The sequence below is a fragment of the Mustelus asterias genome, chromosome 27 (assembly GCF_964213995.1).
Source record: "Mustelus asterias chromosome 27, sMusAst1.hap1.1, whole genome shotgun sequence".
Classification (NCBI taxonomy): domain Eukaryota; kingdom Metazoa; phylum Chordata; class Chondrichthyes; order Carcharhiniformes; family Triakidae; genus Mustelus; species Mustelus asterias.
The window spans coordinates 3,937,266-3,951,033 of NC_135827.1; the positions used below are offsets into that span (position 1 = coordinate 3,937,266).

Consider the following 13,768-nt stretch of genomic DNA (forward strand, 5'->3'; position numbering starts at 1 on the left):
ACTGGCCCACCTTTCCTGTTATCTCACTGTTTTCTAACTCTTACCAAGCCTCCTTCAATTATACCATATCAGTTTTTGAAAATTACCCTCCTGTAAGTCTCTGTTGCCTTGCTCCTACATTCCAAATAAGCCACTTCATGCTTAATCTAAATTGCGTTTGTCTGTAAGTTGGAAAAAAAGTAATTTTCTCTCCGTAGAAGCCTATCCCCCAATCATTTGCCTGTCCTGAATTCTGGTTTCCTACCATCCAATGTCACGTGCTCCATCTTGATTGGTGCTCACATATCTATCTGGCCACCTTTTGTTATAAACAGGATAATGTTTTCCTGAGTTTCAAGTGTTGCTGTGGCTCACTCATACAAACACAAATACTGATCTGTGATACTTTTTGTTAATATTAGGAATGAACCCTAGATCCACTATAATACTGTACACTTGCTACGAGGCATTAGTCCTCAGATATGTTTCTTACTCTCCCTCCTAACTCAATGTTTTCCTTCATTCTAACTGAGAGCACAGAGTAAAACCTTCCTCTCATTGTCATGTTCTTATTGCATCTGCAGCTCCAAGGTAACAAACATATTCTTATCTCTGCAGTCATTTCCTTGTTCCTGAATATTTCACTTTCAGACCACAGTTTAAATTATGACAGTATAGTCTCATATATTGAACAAAAATCTCAATTACAGTCTCACTGATTATGGAACAGTTTAATTATTACATAGTCTCCCTTATTACAGTAGTTTCCCTCACTACTGAACAGTCTCTTATTGCAGCACAAACTCCCTAATTACAAAACGGTCCCATTTGTTATGGAATAATCCTCTTATTACAGCACAGTCCATTTTACAGCATAGTACCCCTTATTGCCAACAGCCTCACCTATATTAAGCACAATTTCACTTATTGCAGTAGCTTCTCCCATATATTGCAATTTAAGGGGGTAATGGAACAGCAAGACCTGGGCATGTGCACACACAAATCTTTAAAAGCTCCAGTACATGTTGAAACATCTGCTACTAAAACTGAGCGATGCCCCTTTGCTTTAGAAATAGATGCATGGAGTACAATAGCAAGAATCTGCGAGTTACCGTTTTAAACTCCTGACCAAAGGGAGGATATATTTGCCTTAGAGGGTGTAAAAAGGTTTGCTCGGCTGATTTCTGGGTTGAGGAGAACATCCTATGAAGAGAAGTTGAGTTGACTTGGCCTATGTTCCCTAGAATATAGAAGAACGAGAAATGATCTCATTGAAGGATGATTTTTTTAAAGGAAGGGCTTGACAGAGTGGGTGCTGAGAAGATACTTCCCTGAGTTAGGGCGCCTAGAACTCGGGATCAATTTGCATAATATGGATTGGCCATTTAGAGCGGACACGAGCAGAAATGTCTTCACTCCAAAGTTGGTGAATGTTTGGAATTCTCTCCCATTGAGAGTAATGCATGCTCAGTGGTTGAGTCTGTTCAAAACAGATTGATCATTTTTATGTATCAAGGGAATTAGAGGGATGTGGGAAAAGTGCAGGGAGGTGGAGTTGAAATAGAAGGTCAGCCATGGTCTGGCTGAATGGTGGTACAAATTCAAGGCTAAATGGCCAATCCTTCTAGAATCATAGAATTCCTACAGTACAGAAAGAGGCGCATCGAGCCTGCACCGAAAACAATCCCACCCAGACCCTATCTCCGTAAGTACAAGTATTTATGCTGCTGATATCCCCTGATACAAAGGGGCAATTTAGCATGGCCAATCAACCTAACCTGCACATGTTTGGACTGTGGGAGGAAACCGGAGCACCCGGAGGAAACCCACGCAGACACAGGGAGAACCTGCAAACATCACACAGTCACCTGAGGCTGGAATTGAACCCAGGCGCTATGAGGCAGCAGCACTAACTACTATTCCTTATATTTTCATGTTCGAAACCTTTATAAATCAATGGTTCTGTCTGAGCTGGAGTAAGGTGTCTCATTCTGGGCACTGCTCCTTAGGAAGGATGTCAAAGCCTTAGAGAGGATACAGAAGAGATTTAGTAGAATGGTACAAGGGATGTGGGACTTCAATTATTTTCATGAACTGGGGATGCTGGTGTTGTTCTCCCTGGAGTGAGGAAGATCGAGGAGAGATTTAAGAGAGGTGTTCGAAATTATGAGGAGTTTCCATAGAATATAAGAGGTGGGACTAAGATAATAGAGAGAATTGTTTCCAGGGAGTGAACGATTGGCAATCATAAGACACTGACGTAAGGTAATTGGAAAAATGAACCAGGGGCGACAGGAACAGGAATTATTTTACTCAGCGCGTTGTTGTGATCAGAAATTTTTTTTGGCTTTTCTCTTTGGAGCGGAGGAGGTTGAGAGGAGACTTGATAGAGGTTTATAAGATGATGAGGGGGATAGATAGAGTGAACATTCAAAGACTATTTCCTCGGGTGAATGGAGTGGTAACTATAGGGTTCATGGTGGGAGATATAGGAAGGATGTCCGAGGTAGGTTTTTTACTCAGAGAGTGGTTGGGGTGTGGAATAGACTGCCTGCAGGGATAGTGGAGTCAGAAACTTTAGGAACATTTAAGAAGCTATTGGATAGGCGCATGGAGTACTTCGGGATGATAGGGAGGAAATAGCTCGATCTGGGTTTCAGACAAAGCTCGGCACAACATCGTGGGCCGAAGGGCCTGTTCTGTGCTGTACTGTTCTATGTTCTATGTTCTAGAAGTGACTTACTGAAAGAGTGGTGAAAGCAGATTTGGTGATAATAATCATAATTATAAAATATGATGTGGAGATGGGGGTGGGCACAGTAAGAAGTCTCACAACACCAGGTTAAAGTCCAACAGGTTTATTTGGTAGCACGAGCTTTTGGAGCGCTGCTCCTTCATCAGGTGAGTGAAGAATTGGGTTCACAAACACGGCATATATCGACACAGACTCAATGTCACAGGTAATCAGGTCTTTACAGGTAATAATAATCCGAAGAGGGAACAATTTGGAAAATTATGAGAAAAGAGTTGGTGGATGGGACTGGTTAGCTCTGTCAAAGGGATAGCACAGACACTAGTGGCTGAATGGCCTCTGCCCGCCCTCGTTGTACCTATATGATTCTGTGAAAGTGTATTGGATCAAAGCAAGGGGAGAGGGGCATCCGGAGCTTTTCACTGCCCAGGAAGAGCCTGTCGCCCCCTGTGGTATAAGGATTGGGCAATGGGGTGAAGTATTGGAGAGGGGGAATTTCTAGCAGCTTGCCAGCAACTTTCAACGTCTTCCGGAGGAGAGAAAACCGGGATTTGTGTTGGATGTGAAAATGGGATTCGAGATCGGACAGTAAAAACTATCCGCTTCACCAGAGGAGTAGGATGTTATAAACTGACAACCCCCGGCGTTACTAAATAATGGATCAGTAGTTGGACTGCTCCCGAAATCTCGGCAGCCTCCTTTGAGCGGGCTGATTGGCGCTATTAGTGCTGTTTGCAGGTGTGGGCATTGTGTGAACGACAGAATACATACAGAATACACACACTCCACTCGCTTCTATTCAGCAGACCTTCGCCTCTACCTGAATTCTAAAATAAAAGGTGCATTATCCGGACAAAAGCTAATCAGAATCCAACGTTTGATACTTTAATAGGGTTTCTACAAGCCCGCGCTGCCTTGTTTGTCCAAGTGGAGGCTGAACAAATACTCCATCAGGCAGAGAGTTGGAGTTCGTGGACTGGAGGGCGGCGCTGGCTGTACTCGCTGCGAGACAGGTGGTGTCCTGTACAAAGCAGGAGCAATCTGCTGCACTCGTTATTTACAGAGAAAAAAACCCCTCTCATTGTCTTCTTAATTAACAGAAGTGTATTGCTGCTGCTCTGTGACAGCGAGTTCCAGCCAAGCAAGGGCAGTGTAATGATCAGTTGCAACGCCTTTCGTCCCACTATTCAGTGATTTAACTGAGAAAACTAATAACCCACACCCACTTTGGTTGCAATTAATTTCAGGCCATCTTAAATAGATGTAAAGTGACAAGGTTTAGCGATCAATGTGTGTTAGCTTTTTAGAGAGCCCTCGCTGCTTTCCTGACTGAACCAGGTTGTAGCTGATGAACTTTCCATTCTGTGCTCTGCTTCTGTTAATCCGAAATAAAGGGAATTTTTAACTGGGCCGAGGCCGAGCTGAGGTTCCGTCCAATTTTTCTGGGTCAGATTCTTTTTGACACATGGCACACTCCCACTGTCACAGGAACCGATGCTGATCAAAACTAAATATTTACAGTAAAAATAAAAACACAAAGTGGTCTGACTCCATGCTAAAATGTGCCGTGATCCGGGTAGAATGGGGCCAGGAGGCTGTAATTCGGAGCTCCGAATATAGGACCAATCGGAATTTTAAATCCCAGCAGGACGCTTGTGTGGACACAGACAGGATTCGACCCAGTGTCCCAGGCCCTGACGCTAACCCCAGTCAGCCGGAGCTCGGGCTGTGTATTGCTTCAACCCGAGATACCCCCTCCACTTCCAGACACAGGGGCAGCTTCAAACAGCCAGTCTTTTTATTTAAACAATTCATCCAAGTACAAACCAAAATACATTACAATTTCGAAATACAAACCAGAATACAGTAGTCTCACAAGAATAAATTGTAAAATGACAACCGAAATAATACAATGTCAACAATGAATATAGTAAGAAGTTTAACAACACCAGGTTAAAGTCCAACAAGCTTGTGTGGCTTTTGCTACCAAATAAACCTGTTGGACTTTAACCTGGTGTTGTTAAACTTCTTACTGTGTTTACCCCAGTCCAACGCCGGCATCTCCACATCATAACAATGAATATGCCATCCTTAATACAACAGCACAAACTAACATAGCACAATAACGACAGTAAATGTGCCACCCTTTATACAGTAGAAAACAACTCCCACCCCAAATGAAAATAGGGTCCATTGTAAGAAATTTGTAATCTTCCGGGGTTTCACCTTCCGGGGTCAAACTTGCTTCAAACAGCCTGGGCCTCCCTTTCCAGATACCAGTTACCAACTGCCAGCAACTGCTTGTCCCAACTCCAATTTCTTTCCAGGGCATCAATTAAACCCAGTCTCTGGGTTTTGGTGCAGCCCAACCGGTTCAACCCATTGTTTTGCCTCTCTGCAATATTTTAACCAGGGTTGAGACGGTTAAACTTTCATCTCAACGGAAGCTTCTTATTGAAGATGCTGACTCTTATGTGCAGCGGGATGTCCCCATGCACTAACTCCAACATGCGGATCTCCTCCCTATAGAACAGAAGGGGGCCTTTTGCTGCGCCATGTCCTTGCGGGGTCTGCAGGAACTCAGTTAGTCCCACTATATACTGTTACTGCTCATTATTACTGAAAACTCTTACAGGCCCGGGGCTGTTCGTGGGTAGAATTTCACTTCAAAAATCCCATTGTTATTATTTTGATATAAAAAAAAGTGGTTGTACGTATGCGTTTGATAATCTGAAACAAATATCAAATATTATATAAATCGCAGCAGATGTGATAATTAATTGCCAGTCGATGTTTGGCTCTGCAGTCTTTCATTGCCACGGTGCTGCCCGGAGTACGTATTGCCAGCATTTTCTGTGTTTTTTCCTTGTAACATGCCGGTTCAACATCCACAAAGCTAATTGGCAAAAGAAGTGTGCAGCTCTCACAGCCGAACATTTTCATTATACAGGTTGCGGACTGGAGTTTTACCATTTCGTCTCATTAGTTTGAGAGAATCGTACAGCTAAATAAATCAGTATGTGGCACCTTTCGCAACCGAGGGGCCACCAGTCGACTTAGCATTCAGTGAACTATTTTTGAATCAGGCACCATTTTAATGTAGAAAACTTGAACAGCGACTTTGTGCACAGCAAGATTCCACAATCAGTGAGTGATAAGGACGGACGATCTGTTTTTGTGATTGAGAAATAAGTATTGGCCGCAGCAGAGGGGCTAATTTCACACCTTTTCTTCCAAATAGTGTTAAGGGGCATTTCACGTCCAACTGGGGGGCAGACGGGACCTCAGTTTAAGATTCAGCTGAAGGATAACACTTCCGCCGTGTAGCACTCTTTCAGCACGGCATTGGAAAGTCAATTTAGATTGTGAAGGCTAACATGAACCCACGATCTTATGCGAATGCTTGCTGTGCGGGTGCTGGGCCTATATCTCAGAATAAGAATAGGGCTACCACTGGCTCCCAGCTGACACCTTACATCCATTCCAACAAGCTGACATTCTAACATCCTCTATTCTCCTGCGCTTTCCCTCCGAATGTCTTTAAAAATCCACTGAAAAGTTATGAATTTTGTCCCATCCACTGTTTCTGATTGGAAGTCCCATGCAGGGATTTTTAGTATAAACAATTCCTCCCAATCTCTTCCCTTATTCCTTAACTTTATGCCGAAATATTCCCCAAAGGACTTTCCCCAATCTATTTCATCAAAACCTCTCAGAACTTTGAACATCCACATCAAATCCTCTCCTTCACTGTGTTCTAGTGGCAAAAGCTCTCTCTTTCCAGTCTCTAACTGAAATCTCTAATTCCTGATGAATTCAGAGTGAATCTGCCCACAAGCTTAAGAATGAGTCAGGGGCAAGGTCTAGTCTGTAGCTCAGTGACATTACCGAGACTCGCTGAGTTTGGGCCTCTCGTATGTTCTTTCATTTCATCTACACGTATTCTCCGGCTGTTGGCATCACTGGCAAGGCTGGTATTTACTGCTTATCTCCAGCTGTCCTGGGAAGGTGGCAATGGGGCCTATTTTATTCACAGGACGGTTAGGAATGAACTCGAATAGCTTTGGATTGGGGTCTCTTATGGTTCTCACCAGAAAAGGAGGTTTTCTTCCCTGAAGGACCCCGTGAATCAGTGGGATTTACAACAGAACGACGGCTTCAAACATGACTTTTACCATACCTGATTTTTTTAACTCACAGGACTTAGTCACAGTTCAACACCAGCTCTCTAACTGAGCAATTCACCTAGTATCCCCGTATCCCTGCACGTTCTTCTTTTGCAGGTAACAGTCTAATTCCCCTTTGAAAGCTTCAATTGAATCAGCCTCCAGCACCCTCCCAGACAGTACATTCCAGATTGTAACCACTGACTGCGTGAAAAAGCTTTTCCTCATGTGGCTATTGCTTCTTCTGACAATTTCCTTAAATCTGTGCTCTCCCATTCACTATCATGCCATGTTGTTTTTAAAATACCCAGATTTAAAAGAAAAATAAATTATAATTCTTAAACTGCCATGATTTGGGTGCCTGTTCTTTGGATTACCAGTTAACATAAACACGGCGCTACCCAGAATCTACAGTGCCCCAGGACTCATAGGAAAGTTAATTTTATCAGAATTCAGCCCCTTCCAGCTCCGAAAGCTAAGATACCCCCCCCCCCCCCCCCCCGTTACACACACACACACACACACACACACTATATTATAAGGACGGGGTGAGGCTTTGAGTCGGGATGAAGGTGCCTGTTGGCCAGAGATTGAGACAAAGCACAGTGGCAGCAACTCAGGACGGCTCTCCTGTTTTGTGTTTTGTCTGGTTTAAACACTCGACTGCAAACTTGCGCCATGTAAAAATAGTGTGAGAGAGAGAGGGGCGGGGGAGAGAGAGAAACAAAGAGAGGGCTGTGTGTGAGCCCACAGCTCAGGAAGCGCAACTCTTCGGGGACCCCATACAACCTCTGGAGCCCGTGAATCGGGCCAGCTTGGGGGATTGGATCTGATGAGTTTCCCGGGCACTTTCCTAAGTCATTGCATCGCGAGTGACAGGCTATGCTAAATATGAGAAGACAACACGGAACATTTTAGAGTGATGCCGAATAAAACAAGCTGAAATCTATTAAAATAATTTATTGCATTTCTCTTTCTACCCAAGATTAACTCGATTATGGAAAATATTTGCTTGAATTAAATACGTTAAATATCCGTTTTCAGTGGTTGAACCTCGCTGAGAAACTTTATATCATGTTTTGAAAATTCCAAACTGAGATTACAATTGTGTGTGTATCTTAGATGGGGAGCTTGAATCACCTTCTACTTTCTGTTTGTCCTGACCAATACCTCGGAATCTTTCCGAATAAAACTGAAGCAAAAAAACATTCATCCTTGGGGGTTGGGGGGAATTTGGGAAGTTTAAGGAGTCACGAACGAGTTGACTTTTTGGGTGCACGCCCATTAATTATGCAATTGTAAGACTGTACACTCTCGGCGTGTTTACAGTGAAATGATTAAGCCCTGGCCATTTCTTAAGTCCTGTTTGTGTATTGCTTCTTGTAGTCTGGCTACTAATTATTTAAACCCGTGACCTCGCCTCTTTTTGGCCAGCGTACAAAACCTCAGCCAGCAAATGTGAACAACGCCCCCTTCTAGCTCCATTTGACTTTTCCACATTTAAATAATTTTTTTGAAAGGCCACAGTTTGCTTTGGAGAGCTGCGGCACATTCCATGCCTTCATTTATACAGCTGACCTTCAACTTTCTTTTTGGGAGTTAAACAAACTTAAACATTCACAAATAGTCATGCGTAGATACTTTAAATACTGGCCCGACAACAAGCTCAGTGTACGGAGAGGAGGTGCAGTAATTTAGAGTTAAATTAGGGACTGCTGGTCTGGTGTCTGATTTCTAAGTTATACCATCATACAACACAGAAGGAGGCCATTTAGTCCACCGTATCTGTGTGGATGTTTAAACGAGTTATCCAACTAGTTCCACCTCCCTACTGTTTCCTCATAGTCTTGCACATTTTCCCCTTTTCGAGTTTATATCCAATTCCCTTTTGGGATTAATGATAGAATCTACTTCGGGCAGTGCAACCCAGATCATGATTACGAGCTATGTAAATGAATATTATCATCTCCCTCTATCTGAACACCACTCTTGCCGACCCCTCCTGTGTCTCTAAATCATAGTAAGAAGTTTAACAACACCAGGTTAAAGTCCAACAGGTTTATTTGGTAGCAAAAGCCACACTTTTGCTACCAAATAAACCTGTTGGACTTTAACCTGGTGTTGTTAAACTTCTTACTGTGTTTACCCCAGTCCAACGCCGGCATCTCCTCATCATCTCTAAATCATCAGACAGCTTGTGCAACATCTAGTATTGGGGCAACAAAAATGTCTGCCTATCAAGCGTTGGGAAGAATGAAACCATTACTTTCAGTCCCCGCTAGAAACTCTGCTCCACATATATATAAAAACAAAATACTGTGGATGCTGGAATCTGAAACAAAAACAGAAAATGCTGAAAATTTTCAGCAGATCTGACAGCATGTGTGGAGAGAGAATAGATCTGGAGATGCCGGCGTTGGACTGGGGTAAACACAGTAAGAAGTCTCACAACACCAAGTTAAAGTCCAACAGGTATATTTGGTAGCAAAAGCCACTAGCTTTCGGAGCACTGCTCCTTCGTCAGGTGAGTGGGAGTTCTATTCACAAACAGGGCATATAAAGACACAAACTCAATTTACAAAATAATGGTTGGAATGCGAGTCTTTACAGGTAATCAAGTCTTAAAGGTACAGACAATGTGAGTGGAGAGAGGGTTAAGCACAGGTTAAAGAGATGTGTATTGTCTCCAGCCGGGACAGTTAGTGAGATTTTGCAAGCCCAGGCACGTCATGGGGGTTACAGATAGTGTGCCATGAACCCAAGATCCCGGTTGAGGCCGTCCTCATGTGTGCGGAACTTGGCAATCAGTCTCTGCTCAGCGACTCTGCGTTGTCGTGTGTCGTGAAGGCCGCCTTGGAGAACGCTTACCTGAAGATCAGAGGCCGAATGCCCGTGACCGCTGAAGTGTTCCCCAACAGGAAGAGAACACTCTTGCCTGGTGATTGTTGAGCGGTGTTCATTCATCCGTTGTCGTAGCATCTGCATGGTCTCCCCAATGTACCATGCCTCGGGACATCCTTTCCTGCAGCGTATCAGGTAGACAATGTTGGGTGAGTTGCAAGAGTATGTACCGTGTACCTGGTGGATGGTGTTCTCACGTGAGATGATGGCATCCGTGTCTGTAATGTACGGATTACATTAATAATGGAGAGATTGGAACACTGGACAGATATTAGGGAAGATCGCCAAAATCTTGCTCCAAGAGGTAAGTTTTAAGGATTATCATAAAGAAGAAAAGAGAGATGCATTATTCCAGAGTTTAGCAGACAAATTGCTCATGCTTAAATCAGCCTGTGTAGAGATTGGAAGATATTATGGTCTTGTTTAAGAGTTTATGTAATATCTATTCTCCTGCTGCCAGGAAGAAACCAACATAGTATTTGAGGGAGGGAAATTCTCCTGTTGCTGTGATCTGGGTATTCACCCTTTGTATATTGCTGAATTTAAAAAGAAAGAACATCTATTTTTAGTCTTTTTCATAAAATATATTTTTCATTTATATTCTTCAGGGCTCTGAAGAAGAGTCATACAGACTTGAACCATTGATTCTGTTTCTCTCTCCGCCAATGCTGCCAGACCTGCTGAATATTCCCAGTTTTTTGTTTTTATTTCAGATTTCCAACTTCCGCAATATTTTACTTTTATTACACGCATTTCTGTAACTCATTTCAGTACTCTCCAGTGCATAGCAAAGCCAATGGAGTCTTCTTGAAATGTAATCACTGTTGTAATGTAGGAAGTGCGCCAGCCAATTTGTACACAGCAAGGTCTCATAATCATGAATGAGATAAATGAGCGGGTAATCTGTTTTCGTCATTTGCAATATCACAATTCACATATAATTTGATAACCTACTGGGTCCTGAAGCTAGCCTGTTAATCTCGTTTGGCATTTGTCCAACTCCAGAGTAAACAGGCTGCAGCATTGACGAGGCTGGAAACTTACATTGAGCACTAGCCCCGAAAATTCTGTTGGTAAGCTAAAACCGAGTCGGTCCAGGATTGATAAATTGTTGGCTCACTCAACTCAATCGCTTGTCTCTTTTAGATCCTTCGTATGATACTGGTAGGAGATCTGGATGGGCCAATAATATGAACAATGTGACAAAAAGTAAGTACCTTTAAATATTTAAAAACAGTCGAACAATGAGGATTCAGAATCAGTGTCAATAGAACAGGACATCAACAAGTTTGAATAAAAGTGAAGAGCTGATTTTCTGAATGCATAAGAGTGGTAGGGGTTCCACAGCTATTGGGAAATCCTAGAGGTGACCTGATAGTGTTGCGGTATGTGCCTCTTTTAGGGCAAACCAAATAAACCTACTCGAATGAACTCAGGGACAAAGTAAAAGGGGCAGCTCCCCAAAAGGAGTAGCACAGCCCGAACAGAAACAAAGTGCAAAGGAAACTTAAAACATCAAATCATAATGTGATTATCGGGGTCGATAATGCACCCCAGCCCCTGCGGTGCCCAACGGGCACAGAAGGAGTCAACTGCGCCCATGGACACCGCATGCTCTCTCTCCAGGGACACCTGGCTGTGAACATAGCCGCGGTAGAGGGGCAGACAGTCAGGATGGACGACCCCGTCGATCGCCCGCTGCCTGGACCTGTTAATGGCGCGTTTCGCCAGGCCCAGGAGCAGGTTCACGAGGAGGTCACCATCCCGACCCACCCCTCTCCGCACCAGGTGTCCGTAGATCAGGAGCGTGGGACTGAAGTGCAAACAAAACATCAATAAAAGGTTCTTCAGGAAAACAAAAAGGGAGTGCATGTGTTCTGGTATGTGTGCTGACAAGGGAGGCTCTCCATATAAAATTACAAAATGTGGTGTCAATGAGTATTGATTAAGTGAGACCAATCTAGGGCTTTACATAAGTAGAGTTTTGGACTGAGATCTTGATAAAAATGCATTGGAACTAGAGACTATGCAGCGAATGTTTATTACAGTATAGAGCAGATACAAGGTGGAGAAAACAGGAGATTTTCCGGCTCAGTGTCCAATGCACTGGATTTAGTGGCATCATTTACATTGGAAATTTGTGCAGGTCAGATTGCAGACTTGTCAAAATCGATGCCCGGGTGATCTAAGTGGTGTACGTCCAGGAAAATATTTTCTGTAGTATGAAGATGGTGTATCACAGACTATGAAGAACAAGAAGGAAGGTTGAGAGGAGCAGTAATGATGTGAAAGTTTCTGAGTCATTAGGCGGACTATAACCCAACTCACTGTGGCCAGAAACATGGCGACTGGGCTCACCTAATCACATGCTAGGTCATGTGTCAGTCAGCCGTTGGTGCAAAACCTCCTACAATTAAATCGGAGGCAGGAAGGGGCGTGCAACTCCCTCACTTGCAATAGGATGTCGAGCAGGCTCATTAATGGGCCACTTGACACCATCTCGGAGATTTAATGGGAAGTGTGCAGCTTTCTGTGTCTCCTGAAGAACAAACCTTGTCGGAGTTATCGGCAGCCTTGCAGGAGGAGGGCTGGTCCCTTGTCCACGTGGACCTAATGCCGAAGGACTCGGTACTGAGAAGGGGCAGCTGCTGAAAGCAACCCCGCTATCATTGCCTCCGAGTCCCCTATCCTCCCCTTCCCGCATCCCATTCCGGCCCACATAACTCTGTCCAAGGATGCACAACAATATATGAATGGCAGCTCTGGGGGTGCAGTAGTAGAGGGATTTCTCAAATTCCGGAAAAGCCATTTAAGCGCCAGACAGGCACTTAATTTCATAAGTCCACCCCATGGATTTGATGCAAGGTTCCTCGTGGTTCTCCAACCGGTGGGGGGGATAGAACCCCACTCTTTCCCCCCCCCATTCAATCCCAGCCTTTAACTTTCAACTCAGACTTAAACCATAATAGTGAAAACATTCTCTAAATCTAGCTGTAGTTATTAAATACTTAGGATCACATCCAATTTACAGCTACTTTAAATTTGGTTTAATGTTGGAATTATTTAAAAAATAAGAATTTAAGAATAAAAGCCAATGAATTTGTAAAGCTTCCAAAGACAGCTGTAGCATTTTATAACGTTGTTCTATAAACTTTCATATGCTCTCTTAACTTGTTTTTGTTTAACTGTTCCTATGCATTTGATGCAATAGGTAGCTGATACAATATTGTCTATGTTGTGCGACATTTTTTATCCTCTCACATACTGGGTGCAGATTCACAGACTTTTGCCCAACTCTCCATTCTTCAAGAGTTTAACATTAGTTTGACATTTAGTCATGTGGGACGTTATAGTCAAGCATGATCCAGCCCATAACTACCGACAACAGGTGCTTGAAGGCCAGTTATAGCGTTCTTTCTGCTTCTAGCGGATTCATCACAGATTGGGGACCAATCATAGGATCTCCGAGATCTATGAGGCTGTGGAATATATTTTTTAAATTCGTTCAGAGGATGTGGGTGCTTATTCCCTAATTGCCCTTGAACTGAGTGGCTTACTAGGCTAGGCCATTTAAGAGTCAACCACATTGCTGTGGGTCTGGGGTCCTTCCCTTCCCTAAAGGATACTAGTGAACCAAATGGGTTTTTATTTTTCTTTCGCCATCAGCCATGGTGGGATTTGAAACCAGGTCCCCAGAGCATTACCACTACGCCACTGCCTCTCCGTGTGTCAGTGCATTTATTTCTGAGCCATAAAGATGGCTGTGCCATTCCAGATGTTAGTGGTTGATAAGCACATGGGTGACAAAGGGCAGTGAAATGGTCAGTTTATTCTGTGAACACGATTGGAACAATGTTTTTCAAAGGTGGGATGATAAAAGGCTGTTCAGGCCGCCCACTCTTAAGAAATGCCAACCCTACCACTTTCCTAGTATAGTAACCAGCTGTTATTTTTCGATTGAATCCAGTCT

The 13,768-nt window shown here is 43.5% G+C and overlaps 1 protein-coding gene across 5 annotated transcripts in view; it reads left to right on the top strand.

Moving 5' to 3' along the window:
- fli1 (Fli-1 proto-oncogene, ETS transcription factor) overlaps positions 1-13,768 on the top strand; it is an 82,771-nt gene that overhangs the window by 49,012 nt on the left and 19,991 nt on the right. For all 5 annotated transcript variants that reach the window (XM_078199239.1, XM_078199240.1, XM_078199244.1 and 2 more), the window contains one exon: positions 10,945-11,007. In XM_078199239.1, the coding sequence (XP_078055365.1) occupies positions 10,945-11,007 (63 nt within the window). The remainder of the gene's footprint in view (positions 1-10,944; positions 11,008-13,768) is intronic.